Source organism: Scomber scombrus, chromosome 4 (genome assembly GCF_963691925.1).
Source record: "Scomber scombrus chromosome 4, fScoSco1.1, whole genome shotgun sequence".
Taxonomy (NCBI): domain Eukaryota; kingdom Metazoa; phylum Chordata; class Actinopteri; order Scombriformes; family Scombridae; genus Scomber; species Scomber scombrus.
Window position 1 is genome coordinate 16522862 of NC_084973.1, and position 27790 is coordinate 16550651.

A 27790-nucleotide genomic window follows, 5' to 3' on the forward strand; every position below is an offset into this window, starting at 1 on the left:
GGGGATATGTGAAGTATAATGAAGTGTGTGTGTGTGTGTGTGTGTGTGTGTGTGTGTGTGTGTGTGTGTGTGTGTGTGTGTGTGTGTGTGTGTGTGTGTGTGTGTGTGTGTGTGTGTGTGTGTGTGTGTGTGTGTGTGTGTGTGTGTGTGTGTGTGTATTATCACTGTATTGTTGTGTGAGCATTATATATATAGCTAATTGCTGTGGATGTTTTGGGTTTGTTATACATATTGGAATCTTTTGAATGATTAATGAAAGAAGGGTAGGTGCTATAAGCAAATGCTTCAGCCTACACCTTTTCCTTTTCTGTCACTCTGCTTTATTTATTTATTAATTTATACTTTTGTTTTGTTTTTTGTTTCCCCTTTGGCTTGTTAGTAAATGTGGTGGAGATGAGGGACACAAAGCAGGGAAATATGATTATTTGCTTTGTTAGTCTTCTTGGTCATAAGTGTTTTGAGTCCATGTGATCAAAATAAACTAAACTAAATTTAATCCTGTGTAACTAAACATTTTGCACTGCATTAGTTTCCCACTGTTTAACTTTATGTTCCTACTTCCTCTTCGTTTTATCAGTCAGCTGTTTGACCTGAACAAACCAGTTTTTACCTGCCATACAAATTTGGGTTGAGTTCATACATTTCAATGTGGGATTAATGTTTTCTACGTAAGAGATCAGATTAGACAAAAAAATGGTATGTTTCTAAAAATAATAGTAATAATAATTTCCTCAAAGCCAAAAATAGGAGAGGGAAGCTGAACTGACTTGACATTTGCTCAGGAATGTGGTAGAAGGCCAAACTGTTTCCTTACTCTGACAAGTAGACATGTACTGTCGCCATGTAGTCTTGGATGACACATTGAAAGGATGTAATTATTTTGTATTGAATATTAAAGTTTGCTGCAATAGAGCTGAGCTAAACAGTGACTTTCAAGAATGACAAATGAGAAATATGAAGTTAACAATTATCTTATAAATGTTACTGTAACAGCTGGAAGAAATAGTCTAATAGACTCCATAATCTATATAGGCCCATTGTGGCTTTGATTTGTTTTCATGAATAGAAATGTTTCAAACCCCCACCTCTGATTTTTTTTTCACAAATCACACTCGGATATAATGTTGCCAGGATATTAATTGCTAAAGCCACAGCTACTAACATATAACTAAACTGAATTTAAAATGCTCAGTTTTTAGTGATGAATTGGCAAGTATGCACTGATGGTGATTAAAACAGGTAAGAGTAGTATCCTCTACCTACATGATCTTTCCTCATGCAATTATTACAGGCTGTCAGCAACAAAGTGGCTTTGTCTTCATTATGTGTGCACCATATCCTGGTGCCTTACGTGCTAAACAATGAAGGAAAGGCAAGTTTAACAATAAGGTAATTCAAAGTACTTAACATAATTATATAAAAGGCATTAAGATAAAATGTAAAAGAAGTGCAATACATTATAAAAGAAAACACATTTAAAAGAGCTAAATGTAAAATTAAAATAAACTAAAATAGTACAGGACAGGAGTAAACAGGAGAAAATGAGTTCACAGTGTGGCTTTGCTGGAGGCTTCAGGTTTCCACATCACACTTGTGTATGATTAGATTGGATGTTGTTACCTTTTTTACTTATATTTTTGGGGGGTCATTTTTGCCCCCATTTGAAAGTAGGTGGCACAGAGGCTGTAAGGTTAAAGACATGCAACAAAGGTCCCCCGCCGGAGTCGAACCAAGGACCCTGCAGGCAACCAATCAGCTACCAAAGTTCTCCCTGCCAGACATTTCTGCCTGTCATGCCTCTCATGGCGCCGTGGGGTCAGCTGCAGGGTCAGCAGATGGAGACCACCGTTTGTCAAATGTTTTGATCCTTTAGCCCTGGAACGTCACCTGGTGGGGGAGCTGTGGGACATCTCCCAGCCACCCCTCTGTAACTGCCCTTTCTTGTTGTGTGGACTTCTAGATCTTGTCATTACGCCTCAGCCGGAGCCATAAGCTGCCCTTCTCTGCTTCCTCATGAGTCCTTTTTTTAGTTGCACATTAAACCAGGATTGGTTCCAAACTAGTTGTTTTAGTGATGTCACAAAATCATGCTTTTATGTTCCTGTAGGTACACTGATACAATCAGCTGCCTGTCTTCCTTGTATTTTACCATCTGTAATGTGTATGTACGTTTGTTTGTTTGTTTGTTTGTTTGTGTGTGTGTGTGTGTGTGTGTGTGTGTGTGTGTGTGTGTGTGTGTGTGTGTGTGTGTGTGTGTGTGTGTGTGTGTGTGTGTGTGTTGTGTGGCTGGCAACACTAACACTTACAGTAAGTACAAGACAGTTTGAAACATGGGCGTGTCACATTTTTACATGATGCTTAATTTACTGTTAAACATAATTATTGTTTTCTAGTTCATGACATAAACCTGCTGAGATCTCAGTAGGCAGGAAAATGCAGTTTGACTACAGGTTTAGTGGAAGGAATATGCTGGTATTCCATGTCGGTCCAATGAGGTCTATTATAGGGCTTTTCCACTATACAGTTCTAGCACTACTCGACTAGCTTGACTCGACTCGACTCTACTCGGTTTTTTTTTTTGCTTTTCCATTAGGGGTAGTACCTGGTACCTGGTCAGAGAGTCGTCACTGGAAGAGTCATGAGCCATCCCACACAAGTTACGTGACCATTAATTTCCCAGCATGTCCCCATGTCAAACACAAGATGTAGCACAAAAATGTATTTACTGTAGGCTTTTACTTAAGATTATCTATATTTCTACCATTCAACAATATGTTAATTATAAACATTTTAAATATTACGCCAGTCAACATCTTACTCCAAGTACACATGCTGGTTTTTAGACTAACATAAATGTATTCAATGCTATACTATTAATCAAGTATAGAAGATGGAAATGTTAGATGCTTTATTTTATTGATTTTTATTGTTATTTTATGGCTCCAGATAGCATCCCCTCCACAGAAATGGCTAAAGCTTGTGGATAAACTAGGATGTGGTGTCATAATCCATACTGAAAGAAGAATATGACATTTCAGAAAGGGAACTGAATCATATCACTGTGTCACCTGGATCATTAGATTTGACTCTGTGTTGAGAAATATTAAACATTAAACATTCACAGTGGAGAAATATACAACCAGGAGCTGCTCCCACCTGTCCTCCCTGTAACACTGGTATTATTGCAGAATTTGAAACTTCTTGTGTCACTGGATAATTCCTTTAGCGACACGAGTCATTAAAGGTGAAAGCTTTTGTGTGATAAGGAGCGCTTTTTGCTCTTGAATACTTCAGTAGCACATTGACAGGGTGGTATGTGTCACCTGTGTGTTAACAAAATAGTGACCTTTCAACTTGTGTTGAGTAATCCTCACTTTCATACTGTATTTTAACTGTAGTGATTAGTCAGAACCAGCAACTGGTGAAGAATGATTCTGAAAACTTCAGTTTAGATTGTAGTCGTTTTTATTAATTTTATATATCTGTGACTTTATTCTGCACCAACACAATTGGTCTAGCAACCAAAGTGCCACAATTCAGGCTCAAGGCGGGGTTTTTTGGTTTTAGCTGTGGAACAGTCTTCCCCCTCAACATCCAGTCAGATGAGCCAGTGATAAAACACCTATACTATTTTGTTTCTATTATTAGTTTTAATTATCTGCATTCAATCATTCCCCGAAGAGCATCTCCACCACCTAATTATCTTTCAGGTCATCTATTTGCTGGAATGAGGAGCAGGAAATAGTCTAACAGTCAGCCAGCTGGTACTTACTGTAAATGGAAGATATGATAGGAAAGAGCGGAATGGACTTGGTATGAATGAAATCATGAAAGATGACAAACAGGAAAATTGACTTAGTATTCATCAGAAGTGCTTGGTATGTGTCCAGGAGGTGCCATAAGCAAATGCTTCAGCCTACACCTTTTCTGTCACTCTGCTTTATTTATTTATTCATTTATACTTTTGTTTTGTTTTTTGTTTCCCTTTTGGCTTGTTAGTAAATGTGGTGGAGATGAGGGACACAAAGCAGGGAAATATGATTATTTGCTTTGTATATAAATGGACACATATGTGTGTGTGTGTGTGTGTGTGTGTGTGTGTGTGTGTGTGTGTGTGTGTGTGTGTGTGTGTGTGTGTGTGTGTGTGTGTGTGTGTGTGTGTGTGTGTGTGTGTGTGTGTGTGTGTGTGGTTTCTGTCTGTCAGCAGGCTGACGTTCTGTTACTCCTACATCATTGTCTTGGCCTTTTATGTCTTGTTTGAGTCAGTGCTGCACCACTGCAGATGGAACAAGAAAGTCTACTGGTTTAGTGTTTCCTCATATTCTAGCTTATCTGTCATAATCTTCAGCACTATAGATTGTTCCAAGTAAAAGGAAGTATCTTCACACACTTGTGTGCTTTCTCTAATCTCTCATTCTTTATGTTTGCTGGAATGTCAAAGGTGAAGTAGACACACGTTTATTTGTTGTTTTTCTCGTTGTTCTTTTTCTGTGAAACACTTTGTAACTTTGTTTTTTAAACAGTGCTATATAAATATATAGCCCATTATAAGTTTTATTATTTGGATGTTTGTTGATTTGTCTTACAGAATGGCCAAATTAAATGTATTTCTTAATGTATCTTTTGCAGCACATACTTTATTTATAATTGGTGTCCTTGCAGTAAAAATAATAATAAATAATAAAATAGAATTGATGTTGACATTTGTGGAATTAATTCATTTCATTATACTGTAAAAGGCCTCTCCATTAAGTAAAGTGATTCATGTTCCAATAATGAAATCCTTTTAATTATGTATACTTTTGTAATAGAGCTTTTTGTAAGATAACTGCTAGGCATGTTGGTGTGATGGATTGTCTCTGATGAATTATCCTCACCCTGTCATTTATCCATCATTAGTCTGGATCGACTTTTTATTTTTTATTTATTTATTTATTTTAATTTGTCTTAATTGTTTTATTCTTGTATCTTGTTTTCTTGGGGCCTTTCTTCTTTTGTCCTTTTAGTCTGAGCACTGTCGTCACTTTGTCGAACATGTTCTTGTCCTGTACTGTCTGTCTGTGGGCGTAACAACATGAGATGACTCACAATTTACCTAAGGGTACAATAAATGATCTGAATCTGAATCTGAATCTGAATCTTACTACTTCAATGAAAAGGCTGTGGAAAGCCACATATGCAGTGTAACCCTCAGCTTTGCAAAAGATGAACCCTTTTCAAAACAATAAAGAGTTAATTTTAGCCAGTTTTGCATGTTGTATGCTTTGAATGATATTTTGAATAAATGCTTCACTCGTCTTGTTAATTGATGGAGCTGATGAGTTGTTTTCTTTCCTGGAACCTCAACTGATAATACGGAAAACTGCTTGGCTGAGGAAACACTTAATTCATTATAAAATAAATACATTGTTATAAGTATATTTTAAAAGTTACAGAAAATCTTCACCTGCATAAACTCTGTGGACTTTGCAACAATTCATTTTGGATTTCAGCATTTCAGCATCGATGGTGAGACGTTTTCAAAGAGAGAGGTGGAATCAGCAATAAATAAACTGACAGTTTCAACAGAGAGTCAGAACAGAAACATGTCACTGCCACTTTAATAACTTAACTGAAATGTCTTGTATATGCTTAATGGAGTGTCAGCTATCTATACCACAAACAGACATGTAGACGACGATGATGATGATGGTGATGGTGATGAGGAGGAGGAAACGTGCTGTGGTCTTAGTTGCACCTTTTCTAATATCATGTGTTCTCAGGCAATGAGTGGCTGTTTTGAGATGTGCAAATAAAAGGGTTTCAAGATTTCTGAAACTGATTAATTCCCATTGACTTATAAAATATGCCATGTTTAGCAAATCCTAAACATTTGCAGTTTGTCAGAGCTGCTTTGATGGTTGTGCAAAGATAGGACCGACAACAGGACTGATGCGAGTGTTTCATTACTTTGAGAATACTTCTCTTAAATGTCAAAGGATGACAAACAATATTTTCAAGCAATCTGCAGCATAACTCTCTATAAAAATACATATTTTACAATGACTTGATTAATTAAAAAAGTAGAATGGACTGAAAATTTGGACAATGGTGCGTGTTCTTTTTCAGAGAAAGACATCTTAAATGAGTCACATTCAGTCACTTCTCAGCAGCATGCAGGGAAAAGAAACGTAAGCTTAACATTGTTTCTCATTTATCTGGTTTCTCTTTCGCATAAGAATCTACAGCTGCAAGGATTGACTGGAAATGCTGTAAACAATTAAGGGCTGACATAGAAGCATACCACAGGCATGGTGTTGTAGTACTTACTGTAAACAACTCAGGCATGTTTGAACGCTCATAAAGAGCTGACAGCTTGATTAACCTGCTATTTTAATGACAGGAACACCTTTAAAAAATATGTATGTCAATAAAACAAAAGTTTATAACAGTTCAAGTGCAAGTTTAAGCGATTGTTATTTACAACAGAACAGTTTTACCTATCTTCTGACATCCTAACATCCCATCATAACAATGCCCAGTCCCTCACTGCTAAGAAGAACTTATAATGCAAATCTGTTTCCACTATCCCTCATAGAGCAGCTGATCAACCCCCAGCATCACAGTCAGAACAACTGAGAGTGGGTTGACCCTTTTACCAGATCATAAATCTGTAAATAAAGATAAACCACAAACATCAACCTATATATTAAATTATTAAAAATCATAACCAACAAATTAACAGAAACATTAGACTGAAAATAATGATGAAAACCATGGTAATGTTGGGGAACAGGGCTTAGTGAAAAGAGAAAGGAGTAACCTTTTCACATAGGAATATCATGTTTAATTGCATAGGATTTCACAGACGACTGCATCAGTATGACGTTCATACAATCCCATTTAAAGGATTAAAGTATGTCGGAAGGCTACACAGATTCAGTAATTTCACTCACTTAAAGGACCGGTTCACAGTTTTTTAAGTCTGTCTTAAAACAACAGTCAGGTACACAAATTAACACTGAAAATTGTTTTTTCTTGCTGTAATCATTCCTCCTGTACTGACCATTTGAAGATCCCTTCATAATGCACTTACAATTTAATTGATGGAGAACAAAATCTATCAAAGGTTTATGTAAGGGACATCAAAATAGAGCATGTTGGTTTTATTTACTATATTTTATTTTAGGTATTTTATTTTGAAAGGAAAAGGTAAACGGAAAGGGAGTCAACTGACGTAGAAGTGATAGAGAGGGGTAAACGAGCACACATGTAGAGATGGAAATTCACGGATAAAAGTTATTAGTCCGGTTGAAAGTGGCGACAAGGGGAGGGCTTGTAGTATATTTATGTTTGTGTTGAAGTTTAATTTAATTTTTGTGTCAGGTAAAGCCAAATGCTATAGGCTAATTATAAATGTATATGGATATATGTATAATGTTTTGTTTTTTTTTAATTTGTTTTTATTTAGCTCTTACGTTGTTGTTGGTGTGAAAGGGAATAAATACTTCAGACCACCACCAGTAAAAGCATCATCATTTCAACTGGCGCTACAGTTTATCTGAAGCTAATATGAAGCTTCAGTTGCCCATATGAGTCAAATCAAGTAGATATATGTAAACATTACAGTCTTTTTAGACAGATATCCCCCCCCCCCCCACACACACACACACACACACACTGAGAGACTATGAAATATATTGTATTAAAAATATTGTATTATTGTATAGTTTGTCTATAATTGTGGAATTTGTACATTTGTACTTATATACATTTTTATTTTATTTTATCCCATATTTATTTTTTTGTCATTCTTATTTTTTTGCTTTACTACACATTTCCTTGAGTCAAAAATTTCACAGAGTTTGTTTCTCTGTTACTTTTAGCTAGGATCAATACTTCTAATATGCTTTGGGTGAGCTCAAGCACTGTATTTCATTTGCTGTGCTGCCATCTACTGGTCACTTCAGCCTTTCTGAGCTAAAACATCAGTTGTGGACCTATTTTCAAATATGTCATATTCATTTATATGCCTTTGATTACACTGGACTATGGTACAAAGTCCAGGTATGAGCAGCAAGGACAGAAAAACCCAGAGTATAGGTACCAAAATCTCAGAAAATCTTCCAGGTTAACCCACAAATACTAAAACGTTCAGTCTATAAGATACGGTTAATTTCAAACAGGTTTATCTTACTTTATATTTATGTATAGTATAGTATTTTAACCCTAAGCTAGCTGATAATTATTAACTGTAGTATTATAGGGTTAGTTAGTTTGTATTATTTGCCGCACTGCGCCTGCGCCGTACCTCTGCCGCTGTGATTGGGAGAGGCAGTCATCTTGGATTTCCGATGCAGCCCAACAGACAACAGCACTGATGTTATTATAGACAAATCATCTGTGCCTGACCTCGTCCTGTTCCCCTTCACATCATGTCCACACCACGGCTCATCCTGCTGGTCTTCGCGGTGTCTCTGTGTCCCGGTAAGATGAAGCTTTACTGCTAGTTGTCTGCGGAAATGTCAGCTGATCATTTATTGTGTTGACAGATCAGGTTGCAATTGTGAGATTTATGGCTACTCTGCTAAAATCAGTGTGCACACGAATGTGATTATATTCCAACATAAAATGTGTGTCTATACCACTGTCTTTTTAAATAATCTCTCTGTCTGGGTGTTTTAAGGAGACTCCAGGTTCATCATAGACCCTCTGTCAGTCATCCAACTGAAATCTCTGGTAAGACTGATTTTTATTTCCTGTAACAACAGCAAATATTTCTAAGGCCAGTTTACCTACAGATGGGACTACACGTTTTATACACATATTATTTCCGGAACATCTATGTAGGGTGTTAATTGTAGGAATAATAACATGTATTTATTTATTTACCAGTAGGGATGTTCTGCACAGGGAGTGAAAACCCTGACAAGCCTTGCTTTATGTTTAATACACATGTTGACACAAAAAATATTGACTGGTTGTTTTGGTGCCTCTCTTTATCAGACATTTGACATCTGTTCAGAATGCAGCCAGATCATCCAGCTGTCCACCAACATGATTTCCAGCAGAGATACTAAGGTGGGGATGTTTGTGACTCACTCACTGCACAGTTTAACTTTCCTTTCACTTCACTTTATTTTACTGACCACACTCAAACTGTGGTCACACCCAGCAGCTTGTATCCATGTACTATCTTTCTCTTTTCGAAACAGGGAAGGACACCTTTTTTCAATCAAACTGTTCTGACTTAACTGATTGTGTTGCATGCACTGTCTTTGTACATGGTAGTTAACATGCACACAGACACCCAGTATTCCTGAGCCATTGCATTAACGCCTGTGCTTCTGCAGGAAACCGTGTATGAAACCTTGCATGCTCTGTGCCAGCACCTCCCAGGAGAACAGGCATCAGAGTGTGATTCACAAGTGAAGATGTATTTGCCAAAAGTCCTGCAGCAAACACCTGATCACCTGGTAAGCTTCTATTTAGATGCAGTACGGAAACATAATGAACACTTTGGCCCACGGTGGACGCATTCAATCTCTGATAACGTTTTTTGTAGAAAGCAGGTGAGACCTGTATGGTTTTTGGACTTTGTGCTGCCCACAAGGACGAGGAACTGCTGAAACTACCCCACTCTGCTGTTGATGAAGACACATCTTCACTCAGCACCTCCACCAGCACACATGTAAGTATTAGAAAGCAGAAGTGAAATATAAGATGAAAGCTGAAGTGAAACTGATGCTAAACCTTTCATTTTAATCCTGTAAATGACAATCCTATCATCGGACTGTGTAGGAGCAGTTCAACCCAGCCTGCACACTGTGTTTGTTTCTTATCAAGAAACTGGAGACCCTGTTACCCAAAAACATGACAGAGGTGACTCTTTTTTTTAAAGATATATTACTTTGTTTTGCTTCAAGTTCGTATCCCTCATCATGCATCATTTTATCTTCTTTCTTGCAATACAGGATGCTTTGATGAAGGTCATGGAAGAGTTCTGCACACTTGTACCGCAGAGCTACAAGGACCAATGTAATGATTTTGTTGACAAATATGGCGTACAGATAGTGGAGTTCCTCTTATCATCTGCAGCACCTCACACAATATGTACCCTGCTGCACATCTGTTTGTTCAAGGAAACACCTGCTCCAGGTCAGTTAAATGTGTATAATGCATACATTTATAGGTGAGAGATGACCCTCACTCTTCCTCATTGTTACCAAATTAACTGCCGATTTCCCAGAGGTGTTCCTTCCCTCGGACTGTGAGTCCTGCCGCACGCTGGCTGTGCTGAGCCGACTTCATCTGGGGCTCAACTCCACCCAACCTCAAACATCCACCTTCCTCCAGTCTGTCTGTCTTCATCATCCCAATGCCATTCCTAAGGTCTGACCCTGAGCTCCTACCAGCACTAAATATCCCTCACTGCTCCCGATTAATGAGTTCATTCACAAACTGCTGTAACTGTAAATATTTGAAGTTTTACTCAGCTGATGTAATTTATTATTACTGTACGCTTTTATATATATTATATTGTATGGTCTCTCATTGCTCTTTGCATGTTAATCATGTCTCATGTCACTTTGCTTGAAAAGCAGCCAAGTAACTGCCATGCTCCTTTCAGTGTGAGGCCTTCATCAAAATCTATGGCTCCCGGCTGCAGCAGGTTTTGGGAAACCAGCTCGACCGTCCAGATGCTTGTGAAGTAAGAATAAGTTCCTTTAAGCAACAGTCACATGCACATGTACTTTACACTGTATTACCACAAGAGCACTTGTCTGCAGTAGTTTTCACTTGTAACAGTACACTTTATTTTAAAAGTCCTTTTTTTTTTTTTACAAATGTCCTGGAAATTTTTGAGGAGTAATTTTCTAGTATTTAACGGTTAATTTTAAGGACTTTTTACAGAAAGGATGGTGCAATTTTGGTACAAATAAGAAAAAAAAAGAAATACATGTTGGTTAAGTTTTGGTTTCTCCTATCTGTCCCTCAGAGAGCTGATCTGTGTGTTGCTACAAAGAAGTTGGAGCCGCTGGGAAAGAATCGTTGTACTTGGGGACCAAGCTACTGGTGCAGAGACATGAAAACTGCTCAGGAGTGCGGTGTAAGTGAAATGTGTTTGTTTGGCTCAAAGAAAAGTAATGCACAGGTCATACCCATTACCTGAAAGTTACAGTGTACAACATACAAAATATTTTTCTAGTAAACCTCAATTTAGCCATTTGCTTGCGCTGGTCTTCTCTTTTTGTCCCAGTTTCACAAATTCCTACACAACTTAACTGCTACCTCTTGCATTATTTTGAGTTCACTGTATCCAAGTTTAAAGGCTATAATGATTTCAATGTTTAGGTCTGTGACAATGAGTAAACGTATAGTTATATAAACTAACAGTACAAATGTGTGCAAGGAGCAAGCATAACAGGCTGTGTCTATTTAATGACCTTACAGGTCACAGATTTATCATGTTTTGTCTTAGAGAAACATACGTTATCTAAACTTCACATTCAACCTGCCCATCATAACTTGAAAAAATTTAACGTCCACTTTTTTTTCTACTTTCAGAATCAGGTCTTCTGTGAGAAACACATGTGGAAGAAGAACAAGTGAACCTGCCAGAATGAATGCAGCTCTGAATATTCTGTACTGTATGTGCACACCAGGAACTACTTATTATCTCACGAATGTTTCATGTATCTGATCAACTCTTAATGTTTTACAAATTCAATGCACTGATAAACTTTTTTTTAAATGTTCTTTTACGTTTTGGGAAATTGCTCCTTTTTGTATGCTTGCAGTCAATCAATCAGGCATGAATGTTCATCATGTAGTATTCCAGTTTGTTCTGAAACATCAGTTTCTGCAGTGGTTACAGTTTTGTGAACAGTGGTGCTCTGTAAATTAATTGTGTGCTGTAATGGAGCTTCCTGTACAGAATGAATTAAAGACTATTTGGACTACTGACTAATCAACAGAGCTGCGTCCTCCGTTTTCTTTATGGTGTGAAAATGCAGCACAGACAAAAACATGTCCTGGAGCTTGTTTATTTAGAAACTTCCACATAGTAAAAACATAAAACAGTGAAAAAACATGGAAATCTTTACATGTATTAGCTTTTTTTTTGTCTATTAACAAAAAGCCCTGGCGCTCTCTTTCCACCTTCTCACACTCAGAAAATGCCTGCCTCGCTTACGCCCCTGTGTGGTTATTTGTGTCATCATCACTCTCCTGTCTCTTCCAGATCTACAAGAGAGACAAAAACGGTGGTAAACAATGTGATATAAATCTGGGCAAATAATTAATAATAAATAACCAGTTCATGTTTTTCTTATCACATTTTTATTAAGGATTTTGCAGTCTAGAATATCTTTTTTTAGTGCACAGCACAGTAGAAGGTGTGTGTTTGTGTGACTATAAAAGCAGCGCGTGTGAGAGCTATACGGACGCTTTGCTCTCACACCCGCTGCTTTTATAGTCACAAACACACTGCTTATTAGACCGACACCGATCGCCCCTCCACCCCCCCGGACCGACACCAAGTGTAACACTAAGTGTTATTTTTAACATAATTTAATTTTATATTGTGCATTGTTGTAATGTCAGTGCTTAATAAATATGTTCATACTTTTGTAATTGATTTATTCTTTGAATTGCAATGCCTTGATTTTAGTGAGGTTAGTACACAGTCATAGCCATAAATGCAATGGTACTAATAATTGGCATAATAATTTCTTTCGGTGTTTCGGTTTTCGGCCTTGGTTTCCTCATTTTCGGTTTTGGCCAAGAATTTTCATTTCGGTGCATCCCTAACTGTAATGTTGAATATCTTTTTACTCATACTTTGTCTTTGTTGTTTGTCATTGGCATTTTTCACCAGTGAAACAAGTAATACAATTCTCTTCACAGAGAAAAGGCATCTTCACATTTATGAACTGTGATGCAACTTTTTTGTAAAGAATAAAAATTGTTTGCATATTTTAAAATTCTGTTTATATAACTACAATGGGAAAATAACCAGCATGTCTTGAGTGGATTAGCTTGCCAGATCCATATTTAAGAGTAATATTTGCATCAGAACTGAAATTTCCCCAAAATACAATTAGCTATAATCAGATGCTGCTGCTGTCTTATAAAGTGAAAAACTTATGAGTGTGCTTCAAATGCCAGCAGATGAAAGGTGATTCATTTTTATATAATTTCATGTTGCATTGTGAAGTAGAAACATGGCACTGCAGGATTTATGTTTTCCAACACACAGACACAGGTTTGCACAGCTATCCTTTTTAGGACATTACATTGACTTCCATTCATTGTGGACAGCCAAACTTAAACCCTAATTCTAACCTTAAACTAACCTCAATTCACATCATACCACTAACTTAACCAGGACCTCAAAAATGAAGTTATGCCTCATTAGGACCAGGCTTTGGTCCCGATGCAGAGTACTGGTCCTGACAAGGTCAGTGTTTATACTGGAAAAGGTCCCAATGACTTAACATACACATACACATACACATACACATACACAATGAACGGCAGAACTTGCCTGGATGTAAGCCTCTGACAGTGTAATCATCTGGGGGAGAATGTCTGTCACCTGCAGGTCCTGCATCTCATACCACTTCCCAGTTCCCTGATCAAACACAAAGATACATTATAACTAAGTGGCAGTGACATCATTTTAACCATATTACCACAACATTGGTTTTGAAAAACCCCAATTTAAAGGTGAGGTTATGTGTAATTAATACAATCCTAAAATGGAGATTTTAGAAATATCTGTATGCACATGATGCAGGACGTGTATTCTGTACGCTCCCTCAGTGGGTTTCCCATCATGCACCACGTTGGCGACAAGGTCATAAGTTGTGTTCTTCTCTGTAGCTTGGGCCTCCTCTGTCAAGTATTCACGGAGGTCTACATTCCTATTGTAGAAAATACAAAGAGACATGAATGAGCTCATATTTATACTGAGGCTTTGTACTTTGTCTTACAGCACGTGAACTACACTTACGTGATGGGGAAGTTGACGATAGTGGGGTTCTTTTCCACAAAGAAGTTATTCTTTGTGAATCTTTTGATGCAAAAGATGAGGTACGGCGGCAGTTTGGTCAACTGGAACCTTTTCAGAAAATTTTCTTTGTAGGTTTTGTATTCCTGAATGTAAATGAGACAGAAGTGTCGAGATATGGTATTTAAACTGATACCAGTACGTGCAAAGTGCTGCTGCAATAATTACACATTCTGTTTTAGGCACAAACTATGTGAAAATGTAATGATCCAGTTTTAAGCCAGAAAATCTTTTTCAGCATTAAAACATTTCACACTTTTATTTTGCACAAGTTATATCAAAGACAAGACGATATGAAGGAATCATTACCTTCTCTGTGCTGCCGTTGAACTTTCCCAGGATGTTAAAGAGAGGGACTTGTGGAATAATAAGCTGCTCCTTCTCATCCTTATACAGTGGGGCTGTTGGGAGGTCAAGGGTCAGGAACAAGAAAGTGGACTCAGACAGCTGCTCCTGATACTCCTCTGTCAGGAGCAATGCTTCTTTCTCCTCTGGTAGCTACAAAAAACATGATGTCGACTTAATGTTGCTTTTCATTTTACAATCTTTAAAGTTCAATTCTTTTTAACTGTCGTGTCTTAATTAAAAAAAGTACATGGCCCAAAAACATTCTCCAAAAACATAGAAGAGCTTACATTTCAATAATGTATCAAACATCATCTTTGATTCTTTGAGCTCAACAATCACTGTCTCAAAGAACTTCGATCAAACAACATGATTTATGAATAAATCTGACTTCATTATTAACAACTTGTTTCATATTCCATGTGTCATGAAATGAGTTCAAAACATGAGCAGGAAACTCACTAAATCTGGGTGTGGGAGTTTCTTCGAGAAAATCCGCATGGAGCCTTGAAATGCTTTTGTAATGCTTGCTGTAATGGAAGAAAGACACAATAGAACAGAGGTTGATTCACATTTATAGGACACTAACAACGAGAAATATTTGGCTAACTCAATCTCTGAGTTATTTTTGCCACAAAGAAAAAACACATCCACATTTTTTATAAAATTAAATCCTATTTTCCTCCTTCAACTTAGAACATAACTCTTAAAAGTAACTAATTAAATTACAAAGTTACTTCCATTAAAAAGTAATTAGTTACATTACAGAATTACCTTCTGAGAAAAGTAACTCATTAGAGTACTTCTGCGTTACTGAAAATGAAAACCCCTTCGTAATTCCTCGAAAAATGTTTTAGTCAAGACCTTTAAATATAATAACTGTACCATCATCACACAGCAAAGTCTGGCCCATAATCTGTAAATCTTTACACTGATAGCAGGAATGACAGACACTATGTCCCATTTACAGCTCTTCATTGTATTAAAGTGGCTTCTCAAACATATGCCCACATACAAGTTATCAAACTACATAGGCTATAGGCTTTTCAAACACATCCCTACGTCACTGCAACAGCGCAACAGGCTCTTGTTACCCAGGCACAACTTACATGTCATTGTAATTAGGGATGCACCGAAAATTCGGCCACCGAAAATCTTCGGCCGAAAATGGCCCAAAAGCGCATTTTCGGATTTTGGCCGAAATACTTTTATCACAGAAACAACACGGCCGAAACAGCTAACTAAAGAGATCAGCTCCTCTGATGCATCTGTAGCAGACGTTATTCCTTTAATTGCAGCACTAACGTGAAGTACACTCTTAGAGTCTGTCAGCACACGTTTCACTGAGATCTATTTGGATTCTCTGCACTTCATTGCGACTGTACTTGATCCGCGTTATAAAGATCATTACTTGGATGTGGGATTAAAGCGGCGCGCAGGAGAAATGATCCGGGCCGTGATGGATGCGGAGAACCCGCTTGGAGACGGAGAAGCGCACAGCACAGTAGAAGGTGTGTGTGTTTGTGTGACTATAAAAGCAGCGTGTGTGAGAGCTATACGGACGCTTTGCTCTCACATTTCGGTGCATCCCTAACTGTAATGTTGTTGCTCTTATTTTTAGATATAATAAGATCTAACAATTACAAATTAAAGCTTTTATATGCTTTTCCCACTCACATGGCTTTTTCTTTGTGCCTCCTAGAGCACCATGCAGAGCATTTAAGAACCACGTCATGAAGTCCACAGCATCTCCTGCAGAACAGAAAACAATAAATCAGCACAACAACCTACAGCGTTTTACATAGAGCAGCGTGTTTTGCTGTGAATTAATCTGCTGTTCTTCGTCTGGAAACACAGAACTTACCTTGCTTGGTAATTTGGAAGTTCTTCTTGCTACAAAGCACCACAGCCTGCAGCATCTCATGGGGAGACACGTGGGCCTTGAAGTTTCTCGGATTCCAAAGTTTGCGCATCAGCTCGCCAAACCTCTGTACCAAGAGGAACATGATGTCCCCTGGTGGTCTGCGGATTCCCCTGTAGTTTTCCTCCTCCAGGAAGTAGTTTCGCAATGGTGGAACATTGGAAAATGCCTTGAAAACAAGCAAGGAAACATTTAATAGTAGAAAAACAAATGTATTATTTAAAAAGTTTATGACTAAGTGATGCATTTCTTCATACCTGTAACACCACATTGGCGTAGTCATTGGCTTTAATGTTGTTGAGCCCCACAATGCCTGGCAGGTAGGTCGTACCGTCGTAGGCTCTGTACAGCTTACCCTGCTTGTCAAGGCCGGTGATGTGCTGTTTGGTGAAAGTTGGCTTCAGCACATACTGCAGAAAAAGGAAACAACAAATTACTGACAGAAAAGTACTATTAATGATATATTTGACTTAACACCTCAATATTGACCATGTGATACTGAATGAATACGACCATAAGTGCTTTGAAACAGCGTTTAATGTATGCTGAGGGGGTGCATGACACCTGAGCACAAAAAAGAAACATATTGTAAAACTTGACTGTGCTGCAACCTTTAAAACTAGGATCAGATGGCTTTGAGGCTACACTCTAAAAGAACAGTTACCAAACTAATAGATATATAAATTAATTCAACACTAACCCTGTTTTATATACCCCTCTGAATAAAAGACAATGGTAATGGAGCCTAATAATATTACTTCACTCACCGTGATATCCTCCAGTGAGGAGTCGATGATCTCGTAGTTGTCTGGCAGACAGTAAAACTTGAGTGTGTGCAGATTGAGGAACACATGATGGGTGAACTGTACACTGTGAGTGTAAGCATGGGACTTCAGACCTCTGCCTACAGGAGGAGCCAGACATAAGTGAAACAGTCATGTCAATTTTATTTGCATTAGCCCAATATCACAAATCACAAATTTACAATCTAGACAGCAACAGAATCTACTTAGACCTTCAAATCGAATAAGGAAAAGTCCATAAAAACAAATGTAACCAGGAAAATATAGAAGTAGAGAAACAGAGGAGGGATCCCTCTCCCAGGACACACAGACATGCAATAGATATTGTTTGCAATGAACAGAAACTACAGAAACACAGCATAGAAAACAGGATGATAAACTCATAATCGATTTATAATATGCATTGTATGAAGTAAAGTCAAGGCACAACCAGGTGTTTCTACCCCCGCATTAATTTCACATACCTTGAAAGTATTTCCCACATATAAGGCAGGCGTAGACATTAATGTGGGAGAGAGAGATGGAGCAGAGCTTCTCAAAGTCAAAGTCCAGCACACTCCTGGCGGATAAACAGACAGAAACATTGAATAAGCGGAAGGGCGATGAATGAAGTCAGGGTTTCATTTAGCATTTAGCATTGCCGTCATGTGTACACATTAAATCTTGCCTGTTTATGGTGTCGAGATAAGGGCAGTGGCGGCTTCTCCGGTCTTCTACTGCACGTCCTCGCCGTATTTTGGTCACTACTGGAACATGGAAAAGAAACAAGAAAGAAAAGAAATCAGCCCAGTTTGTGTTTCAGCGGTTGAAAATATGATAGCTAAACTTAGCATTTATGTTGCTAGGAGGCGATTGATTTGATACACAGGGCGGTGAGTTTGTGTTTCAGCCTATAATAAACTACACATTAGCGGGGTTTCGTGTGCATCTGGGTCACCCGGTGTTAAAAACAAATGTACCCTCACCAGGCTGCTAGCAGCATTAGCTACCGGCTAACCAGACGTAAGACAGACGTTTTATAAGGCATATAAACTCACCGCCGTCTTCGTTGTCATCGTCGTCCACCTCAGCTTCTCTTTCTCGCTTGATAGAAACCATCACAGCAGTCAAATTGTGCGCTTGGTGTCAAAATTACAGATAAAGGTCCAACTTTATTTGGGATAAATGAACGAGCCGCCTCGATACTCTCGCAGTCTCTCGCAGCTCACGGGCGCTGAAAAACTAACCCGGAGTTAAAATTGAGGTCAGGTCATAAGTGTTGGGGAGTAACTAGTTACATGTAACCGTGTTTTGTCATTGAATTACAAAATAAATGTAACTAATCCGTTACAGAAAAAAAATATGTAATTAAATTAGAGTTACTGATGAAAATGTTGATGATTACAAAGGGGGTTACATCTGAAGTCAGAACTTTAAGATTTTGCCCAGGAGGAGGGTTTTTCCTGATTTTTTTTTTTACATTTAACATGTTACTGAATACAATATATTGCTGTTTTTAATTCTTTAAAAACAATATATTTTTATATTTTGTAAATAAATCACGACGTGGCTTAAATGGTGTCACAGTACCAATTAAGCCCATGCCAGACTTTTGACATTTTTCATAAAATATCTTTATATCTATTTTATATTCCAAAATCTACATGAACTAATGAATACATTTTCAAATGAGAGATACATCTTGCTTTGTAAGAAATGATTTCCCTAATACATCATGTCAGTATCCATGAAAAACACCTGAACTTGGATTTTGGTGGGTTTAATGGGTACACTTACCATAACAGTTGAAAACATTTGTTAGAAAATTAGAAAAGTAATCAAAAAGTAATCAGATGTAATAAGTTACATTACTTTGATCAAATAATTTAAATAGTAACATTACTTATTACATTTTAAATAGGTTAACTAGAAATCTGTAGACTATTACATTTCCAAAGTAACCTTCCCAACCCTGTATTTTAAACAGTATTCTTTGTAGATTGGAGGTTATTGTTTGGAGAGAATGCTCATTCTGCACCATGGGGGAAATTAGCCTTAAATGATGTTTTATTCTCCAATAACTGGTTTTAATTGTTTGTATTTTTATGGATATGTTTTAAAGTGTTCTGCAAGCGCTCAATGATTTTGAGAAATCGTTTTCAGATATTATTACCATAACTTACACAGTTAGTGTTCAAGGTTAAATTTCATCCAGTTTTACATTAAAGAGCTACGGAGCTTGTAAAGGGACATGGTGAAAATAAAAGAAAACTTTGGTTTCCCGTGAGCACGAGACTGAAATCTCCTGTTTTATGTAACATTGGACCATTATTCAGTATGACTTTTCTCCATAAACCAAAAGGGCGTGAAAACTAAATGTAGTAGCCTAAATGAATACCCTCGGCTGTCTGAAAGCCATTAATGACCCAGTTTACCTGTGACTGATGAGGCATTCATGAATGATTTGAGGTACAAAGAGTAATTATAAAGTGAGGTGAGGGTCAAAATATTTACAGTATGTGAGGGTTGATTTGTAAACTCCGGGACAGTTTCAGTTGGACAGCAATTTATCAGCAGCTAGTTAGCTATGTAGCTTTTTGTCACTCAGACTTGTGTGATCGTTAGCATGATTAGCACATAAATGCTGTCACCGTGTTGGAACAGTATCAGTAGAAATGGACATTTTAAGAGACGATGAAGCGCATGAGCTGAAATACAAACGTTCGGGCCGTTTGGATATGAGCCACGGCTTCCTGCACCATATCCGGAGGAACCAGATCGCTAGGTAATTTACCAGATAATGCTAGTAACTGTTAGCTGAGCTGTTAGCACAGCTGCTCCACGATATCCAGCCACAATATCTGCAGCTGCAGCCGCAAATGTTACATAGAAGTTAGTCAGGTGGTCAAGTGAAGTAAATTAGTTGGGCACATACTATATAAGACATCTGCTGTTAAGCACAAAGTAAAATTCAAAGGACAGGTTGCACAGGCCGAAGTTGTCTTTGGTTTGGGACACTGGGTGTAACAACACATTTAAGTGTTTTTTATTGTAGCGGGAGAAGCAGTGTGGTGGTGATGCAGCTTTACATGTTTAAGACAGAAGAACCTCCATGAGATATTCAGTTGTAGAAACTTTTATCAGTACAAGTATCTCGCTTTGTGCTGCTTTACCTCTAGTTGTAGTTTTGTCAAATCTTAAGGGGTATTCATGTAGAACCTCTACAAAAAATATTAATCAGTGTTGCTCATCATTGACACAGTTTTATGATGGGAAAAATATACAGTACCAGTCAACAGTTTGGACACATTTCACATTCACTTGAATGAGAAAGTGTGTATTTGACAATGTCAAAAAGCTAATATTTATGTCTGCTTCTGAAATGGATGACAAATATATACAGGGAAATTCTATAATTAAATTACTCACACAATCCTTTTTTTAATTATGTTTGATCAGTTACATTGTAATATGTGCAAGTAAAAGAATATACTGTCATATAAAGCTAAATTGTACACTTGAATATATAGTCAGACTGATCATGCGCTAGCTGTATATTTTGAAAAGCATGCCGTATATCATACTTTTTTCATGCTATAACAAAGTGTTTGTTCATTTTCTCTTCAAGAGACGACTATGATAAAGAAGTGAAGCAAGCCAAAGAGCTTCAGCAACGGAGGCACACCACAACCCCTAGACGTCCCCGTCGACCCGACATCCAAGTGTACCATCCTCGACGAAGGCGTAAGATTGGTGCTCTTCGTTATCTTTTTGTCAGTTAGAGTAAGTCCACTGTGTGTTCAAACCTCACTATGTTCATTTTCTAGATGGTTCAGAGCCAGGGACCAGTGCTGAGGCTGAGGAGTGGAATGAGAGCGGGTCAAGTACAGAGACGGAGACCCATGGAACTGAACTCTTCTGGCTTGACTATCAGGCGGACTCTGGTACCATTACATCCTTCCTTGTGCACAAGGTTAATGCACGTCCCTTCTGACGATGTGTCTCATTGTTATTGCACTAATCTTTATTTTACTCAGCTGGCTTTTTGTACATCTTTATTTCTCTCTGTCTCTAAAGGAGGATAAGCCTGGGAAGGTGGTAGAGCGTGTCGCAGAGAGGAACATGTTGGATTCAGCCATGAGAGCAGTTCTAGAGGCCCGGATACAAAAGGAAATGGACAAAAGACGAGACAAACGCTGAGTTCTAATTTCAAACATTAGATGATGACAGAATGGCTGCAGGGAAAAACCTGTGGAGCAATACTTCATTAACAGTTCTGTGCTCCTGATAAGCATCGGCACTGTGGACAGTGTTCAGGGCATAACAAAGAACTCCAGGATCCTGTACAGTGAAGGTCAGCAGAGACCCAATGTGATATCCCACACTGAAGTGGAGTCTGCACAGAGACAGCACTTGTAATGGACAGTATGGTCAGGCGTCGTGTTCATGTTTACTACATTTTGCTCACATTGGACTGTTACCTCATATCCTGATTCATATCTTTAGGGACATGTTATACTCCTTCAAGATGACTGCACCTGTAAAATTATGTTGCTTTCCGACAGTTAAAATGTTTTAAGTTGGCACTATTTGACAGGGAGCACTGTTAATCTTTTTCTGCTAACAAACATGTCCTGTGTCTCTTGTGTTTACAAAGATCTGGTTTTTATAAACAAGATTTAAACTTTTTGGGAAAGTGCTGTGAACAGAACACAGTTCTGTCGGTAAACATCTGCTTAGAAATGTGAGAATTCAGTGTCATGTTGAGTTGTTTTGTGTTTCAGCACCTCGGTATTGTAATTTATTTTTGGTTACTTTTTATTTTTGATACTGTAATATTTTCTGAGGACACAAACTATTTACAAATAAAATGGCATATTCATAAAAGCCAGTTATTACTGTAAAATGTGTCTGGGTGTGTGTGCTTATGGAATTGAACAGCCATAAAATGTGAATGTTTTTTTTCTTTTATTAGTCTCTTGATAGGTTAGATAACACCAAAAATCTGTGGGGGGAAAATAACAGGTCAACATGTTCACTCTCTATAATCAGGTCTATCTGGAAAAATGGATAGTTTGGAATACATAAATTGCGGAACATGTGACTACTGATACAAGTGTTTTACATCATGTCTTCAGCAGGTGGCGGTATGCATCAGCGTTTCAACTCTGCAGGCCCATCTGCTCCTCTTTTCCATGTGCTACATTTGTCTTCAAAAGTCAAATAAGATTTTTCCCTTAAGTGCATCGTTAACAACAGTTCATGGTCATTTTAGAGACAAATGGCTATCTAATGACTCTTCCATATACAAGTTATTAACAGTGTTTTTCAATCATTCTAAAATTTCACACATTTTTCTTCAAAGCAACATTTCTTAAACTTAAACCACTTTGTACTCAAAGGCTTGAAAATCGATCACTTAAATGAACATTCAGTGTCACAGGTGTGTAAAATTGGGTGCTGTTCAACTACAGTTCGTGGACTCCACATGTTAATACAGTCGAGAAGAAGTTTGTGTCCTGTGTTGTAATCCAGGGCAAGCTCTCACAGAGATGCCCATGTCAGAGTGACCATGCAAGTAAGCACCACAACAAAATATTGTCACATTGACACAATATTTGTTTGCGGTGTTAGAACAGGATCTTGTTTGACAAAGCAAAGTGAAAATTCACAACTTCTTTTATGTTCCAGTATCACAGAATGGTCTCATCTGTCTGGTGTTGATAATGACTTCCTTTGAGTTTAGCTGTCTTATACCTTTTTATGAACTTCTACCCTGCTTTCCCATATGGGAATGACCTGACAAGTTAGACCCTGCCATTGGCTAAACATCCCCAGATAAAATCTCAACATTTAAATACATGATTACTGTCATCTACAGAAAGACTGCAGCAAAGAAAATAAATGTCTAACTGTTGATCACAAACACTGACTGCTCAGAAACACAGAAATAGAGATAAAGGGAATTCTATAAAAGGACAGCATAGATTCTTCTACTAGCGTTCAAGGATGAGGTTGCTATTGTTTCAACAAACAAATAAGCCACAGACAGTTTTTCCAGCCCTTTGCTGCAAAGAAAACAAAATGTTCCACTACCATAACCTGACTGTGGAAAAAAACTAAACTTGACCCAACATTTGTGTAAACAAGCTGCTGATCCACTCAGCTACATCAGATTAATTCTTTGTTTTCATTAATACATGAAAATATGCAAACTTCATCCACACACCACATGCCAAGTCTCCACAGTGTTACACAAAACTTTGTCAAGGAGGAACAGGCCCTGCATTGCTATTGGCGGAGCAGAGACACTCCCCTTTAGACTGCTGACGCCCTCCCTCCAGCTAACTTCTCAATTCCTCTGTCAGCATGTGACTGAAGTTATGAGAGGGGAGACACATTCCTGTGTCACCTACTCCGCTTCTCACCACATTATCTCCAGTTTCACTAATCCTCAATTGGCTGGAAATGACCCAATCACAACTCACACCATTACACCTTCCCCCTCACTGTAGCTTTACATGAACATATTATATAAAGCTTCAGCTATAACCATTTACCTCTGAAAAACACCTGTCAAATGTTTTGTAAGCATGAAAATATGCAATTAACGGAAGTACCTGTTGTGACTTGCAGGCTGGCAGTTACGCAATTCGCAAGATTTGAGTATTGCCTAACCTCTTTTTAATCAATCTGTAGTTTCAATCAATAGATGCTCAAAGAGACACTGCATATCTTCCATTGTCCTTACAAAACCGTTTAAAGTACAACTGGCAATTCAGCTCTCTTAATCTCCCCTTTAGGACTAAATACACAGACAATGTTGTCCTTTTAAATAGTTACATTGCAAACAAATTTGCTTGTTAAACACACAATATGCTTGCTTTACCACTCTCTTTCTGTTTGCCCATCTTGTTAAATGTATTTATTTGTAATATTTACTTACTCACTGTTTTATTTGGTCATGTTAAAAAGGCTGTGAGTGTCCGGGCCTCTTGCCCCATTCTGCATTGTCTTTAGATTTCCTTTACTTTGCATTTGCTTGTTTTTCATGTTTTAAAAAAAAAAGTACTTATAATGAAATAACCTGCATTAATATGGTCACAATAATCTTGTGTGACAAAAGATTTTGGAGCTCACAATAGGATCAACCTGTCTCCCTCACACTTTGGATTCTGACCAAGTGGTTCACGTCATTCATTAACCATTTCTGGGTACAATGAAGCAAAACATGTTATGTAATATACCGTAGAATTTGGTTTGGGTTGGGCACAATGACAAGTGTCACTTTAATAACAGTTGAGATGCGATTTTCTGGGAAGTCTCCAGAAAAACTGAAAAGATGATTACATAACTGAGTCTGGAAATGACACAGGTGTGACTCGACGGTGGAATCCAATGCACTTTTGCAACCTTCATCAATACAGGAGCTTGTCATTATGATAAAGTGCTACCATAGTTCACCACATCCAAATTCACATGATACAAATACACAAACAACACAATTACAAGTCCTGGCAGAGTACGCTAAACTCAAAGACAGTTGATGCTGTTTTATTGCATAACAAGATACATAAAACCAATAATCCCATGTATATTGCATTATAATGTGGAAGATTTGCTGTAAGACGCATTGTGTGTTTCCTTCCAATGTTGACTTTGAGAGTGAAGCAGTTCATCACAAGTGCAATATATGGGTAAAGATGCTACAGGTGGTTTTGATTTCACTTTCCTACTTAAGTACAGTAGAGCACCAGCAAGCTCTGACAAATATTGCATCAGCTGTTACCCAAGCCTTTTAAGAAATCCCCCTGACCTGAGGTTGCCCTTCTCACTGTACTGTAACAACTCTCTGCACTGCTCTGCTCTGCTTGTTAGGTGTTCTGACTGTGAGGAAACTAAGGGCACCACAAGACCTTATCTTTCAGTCAATGTTTGGTTTCAACCTCATATTATGCATTGGTGCCCATGCTTTTTTGTTTTGTCTCATGCCTGAGGTGGATGCAGGTGGCACCTTCTGAGCTCTGTTGTGGGAAGAATTTTTGTTCTAGAGAAAGATATGATACTGTATCAGAGCAGCAAGTTTATTACACCGATTCATCATAAAAGTTTAAGGCTTTGTCATTAACTCACAAATTCAGCATAGTGTGGTTGTAGCCCGGTGTTCTTGAGGGACAATGTTCTAGACCTTTTATTCATAACGGCCAGTATGTTTCAGCTGCAACAGCCTTCATCAATGCTGTGATCCACGTGCAAATGTGAGCAATCTTGACCATTCAAGGCTGTGGGGACACTGTAACCCCCTGTATTACCCACTACCACTTACAGTTAAATATAGAAGTCTGACTGAGCCAAGGTGCACAGCTGCTGTAGCTAAACCGCAAACAGAGTTTGAAGTCTGAATTTGATGATGTTACTTGAGCATGAATACCACTGATACCCTGATATACCGTAACTGTAGTGACGTCATTTGTAAAAGTGCCAGGACAACTTTCCAAGAAAAGAGACCTTAAAATGTGAAACATTTCCAGTTATAAATTTAGGGAAATAAAATGCCAGCAATGTATTTCCTGCAGGAAAAGTTTCTAAAAGATTATATAATGCTGACCTTTGCAGTCAAGGGTCATCTGGACACAGAATACTTTCAGAGGGCAATGGGCAGAGACAGATCTTAATGGGTAGATCTTAGTACAGTTTGAAATTCAACACAACTTAAAAAAATGATTCATGTTTATGCACAAGACTCAAACATATGACAATGATTACATAATAATACAAATTCACACTGTTAACCAGATCATTCTATCTATGTCTAACTATATAAGGACAAATGGACGCTTCCTTCCAAATAATTCACTCAATCAATCCTCAGTAGGTACATGACATCCTATCCAAGTGCTTAGTGTTACCATGGCAGGCAGAAGTATATTTAATTCAAGCTTGCAGATCTATTTTATTAACACAAATTGTCTTGTGTCACGTGTGCAGACCACGAAATCCGCTCATTCATTATAAAAAGCTGACAGGATTTCTGTGGCACAGCAACAAAGGTAATTATAGTGAAAAGGCTCAGTGGATTATTTCAGCACAGAAAAGGCTTGGGAAGTCCTTCTCTAGAAAAGGGATTTGATGCTAAAACCTCTGATTGAGTTTCAGTCAGCAGTTGAAGTAAACATACAGCATGGAAGCATTGCAGGAAACAAGACATGAATCTGTACTCATATAAAGCAGGTATTCATATCTAGGACCAATTAAGAGAAATATGGTACCATGAACAGGTCACTGTACCATGTAATGTTTACTTAATTTTATCATTGCTTAACACAGTTATTAGTAAGTATGTCACTTACTTAACACTATTATTGTTGTTATACCCTTCAGGCCCTGTCTAGTGAGAACTGCCCAAACGTGTCTTATTGGATATTTCAAAACTAACTGACATCTGGTTTTCAGAACTGGGAATGAACAGAAATTCTTGGAATTGAATCAATTGAATTTTCTTACATCACATTCATCTGTTTCAAGCTTTCTCTACAATGTGAGGTCTACCATTGTGTTATTTCTTAATATCAGGTACACCACACACATTCTGGAGTAGATTTTATCTTTATCTTTTTATTTTTAATTTAACACTTGCAGACTTACAGCACAGGCAGTCTGAAGAACATAACTTCAAAGTGTTCCTCTGGGGCTCCTCAAACATACGCGTTCTAAATAACTATAAAAGTTGTGTTATTATTGTACAATATTATTTTCACTGCACAAACCTTCAGTTCTCTTGTAATTAGTTCATCCTGGTCTGTGTTTGCATTTACTGTCTATGATGTGTTGTATGGATGGATTTATCACTGCAGAGGTGGACTTTCTTATGTAATTTTAATAAGATGTTTAATGTTATGTTCTTAAATGCAATTCAAAGTTGAAGTTTCTATAAAGCATTTATATAACCTATGATTAAAGAAGGACACTTTTATGTCATGCTCAGTGACTCAGGCATAAAACACTATGGATTTGACAAAATAATTGATGCAAAAACCATATGTTAATAATGTTTTTACTGTTTGAAATTTCTGTGCATACTTGCAATATCACTAATTTGCTACTGAAAACACATCTTCACTAGTAAATGCAATTTGAACAACTAAACCAGTTTAAGATCAGTATTTACTCACAATTTAAATATTGTACAAACATGGCAGAAGTGTGTCTTGGGGTTAAGTGTAACATACTCTTTGTTAAGCACAAACAGAGGTACTTTGAATTTACTTGCTGGATTTGTTTATGTGGGGCAGAATATTATGCTGTGTATCTTATGGAGGTGTGTATTTATTCTTACATTTCTGTCTCTTTTTCTTGTCAAATTTGTGGGACAGTACAAGCAGAAAATTCACAAAAATTCCATTAGGACACCAAGATTCTTTCATTGTTTAAATGAAAGGGAGACGTTTTTTTTAACTTCGCATGGACACAACACATGTTGACAGACAAAAATCCCACAATGCCAAAAAAAAAGTCCCAGAGTCTCACAGCAATCAACTTAATCAATGCATTTCAAATTACTATATTACAATATGTGATTTATTTTTTTCTCCCGAGAACAGCTGATTAAAGAGGAGGGGAAGACTGATAACAATATTGTGCTGCTGGCATTTACCCAGAAATGTTGCTGCTCTGCTCAAACTTGTTCTT

At 37.7% G+C, this 27790-nt stretch overlaps 3 protein-coding genes across 3 annotated transcripts; 2 read left to right on the forward strand and 1 right to left on the reverse strand.

Annotated features, from left to right (window-relative positions):
- Window positions 1–8058: 8058 nt before the first annotated feature.
- sftpbb (surfactant protein Bb) lies at window positions 8059–11954 on the forward strand. Its single transcript, XM_062417667.1, has 11 exons — window positions 8059–8466; window positions 8666–8718; window positions 8986–9060; window positions 9333–9455; window positions 9545–9670; window positions 9781–9861; window positions 9954–10137; window positions 10229–10371; window positions 10610–10690; window positions 10979–11089; window positions 11548–11954. Exons 1-11 carry the CDS (start codon window positions 8415–8417, stop codon window positions 11590–11592), a joined length of 1074 nt encoding a protein of 357 aa, XP_062273651.1. The 5' UTR covers window positions 8059–8414; the 3' UTR covers window positions 11593–11954.
- Window positions 11955–12036: 82 nt separating this feature from the next.
- usp39 (ubiquitin specific peptidase 39) lies at window positions 12037–18316 on the reverse strand. The gene is made up of 13 exons (XM_062417654.1): window positions 18160–18316; window positions 17790–17868; window positions 17587–17681; window positions 17087–17223; window positions 16577–16729; window positions 16263–16488; window positions 16076–16150; window positions 14861–14928; window positions 14363–14551; window positions 13997–14139; window positions 13772–13907; window positions 13529–13615; window positions 12037–12225 (listed from the first exon to the last, which is right to left on the reverse strand). The coding sequence occupies exons 1-13, from the start codon at window positions 18218–18220 to the stop codon at window positions 12172–12174; spliced, it is 1503 nt and encodes a 500-aa protein (XP_062273638.1). The 5' UTR covers window positions 18221–18316; the 3' UTR covers window positions 12037–12171.
- Window positions 18317–19719: 1403 nt separating this feature from the next.
- Window positions 19720–22001, forward strand: c4h2orf68 (chromosome 4 C2orf68 homolog). Its single transcript, XM_062417959.1, has 4 exons — window positions 19720–19886; window positions 20730–20845; window positions 20929–21074; window positions 21179–22001. The coding sequence occupies exons 1-4, from the start codon at window positions 19777–19779 to the stop codon at window positions 21299–21301; spliced, it is 495 nt and encodes a 164-aa protein (XP_062273943.1). The 5' UTR covers window positions 19720–19776; the 3' UTR covers window positions 21302–22001.
- The last annotated feature ends 5789 nt before the right edge of the window (window positions 22002–27790 follow it).

Excerpts from the sequence above, each read along its gene's own strand:
- sftpbb (XM_062417667.1), top strand. The coding sequence starts at position 8,415 with ATGTCCACACCACGGCTCATCCTGCTGGTCTTCGCGGTGTCTCTGTGT. Across the intron at positions 9,671-9,780 it reads GCACCTCCACCAGCACACAT|GAGCAGTTCAACCCAGCCTG; the intron begins GTAAGTATTAGA and ends CGGACTGTGTAG. Across the intron at positions 10,691-10,978 it reads ACCGTCCAGATGCTTGTGAA|AGAGCTGATCTGTGTGTTGC; the intron begins GTAAGAATAAGT and ends TCTGTCCCTCAG.
- usp39 (XM_062417654.1), bottom strand. The coding sequence starts at position 18,220 with ATGGTTTCTATCAAGCGAGAAAGAGAAGCTGAGGTGGACGACGATGAC. Across the intron at positions 13,616-13,771 it reads GAATACACGTCCTGCATCAT|GGAACTGGGAAGTGGTATGA; the intron begins GTGCATACAGAT and ends GTGTTTGATCAG. Across the intron at positions 12,226-13,528 it reads TGTCAGAGGCTTACATCCAG|ATCTGGAAGAGACAGGAGAG; the intron begins GCAAGTTCTGCC and ends TCTCTCTTGTAG.
- c4h2orf68 (XM_062417959.1), top strand. The coding sequence starts at position 19,777 with ATGGACATTTTAAGAGACGATGAAGCGCATGAGCTGAAATACAAACGT. Across the intron at positions 19,887-20,729 it reads CGGAGGAACCAGATCGCTAG|AGACGACTATGATAAAGAAG; the intron begins GTAATTTACCAG and ends TTTCTCTTCAAG. Across the intron at positions 21,075-21,178 it reads CATCCTTCCTTGTGCACAAG|GAGGATAAGCCTGGGAAGGT; the intron begins GTTAATGCACGT and ends CTGTCTCTAAAG.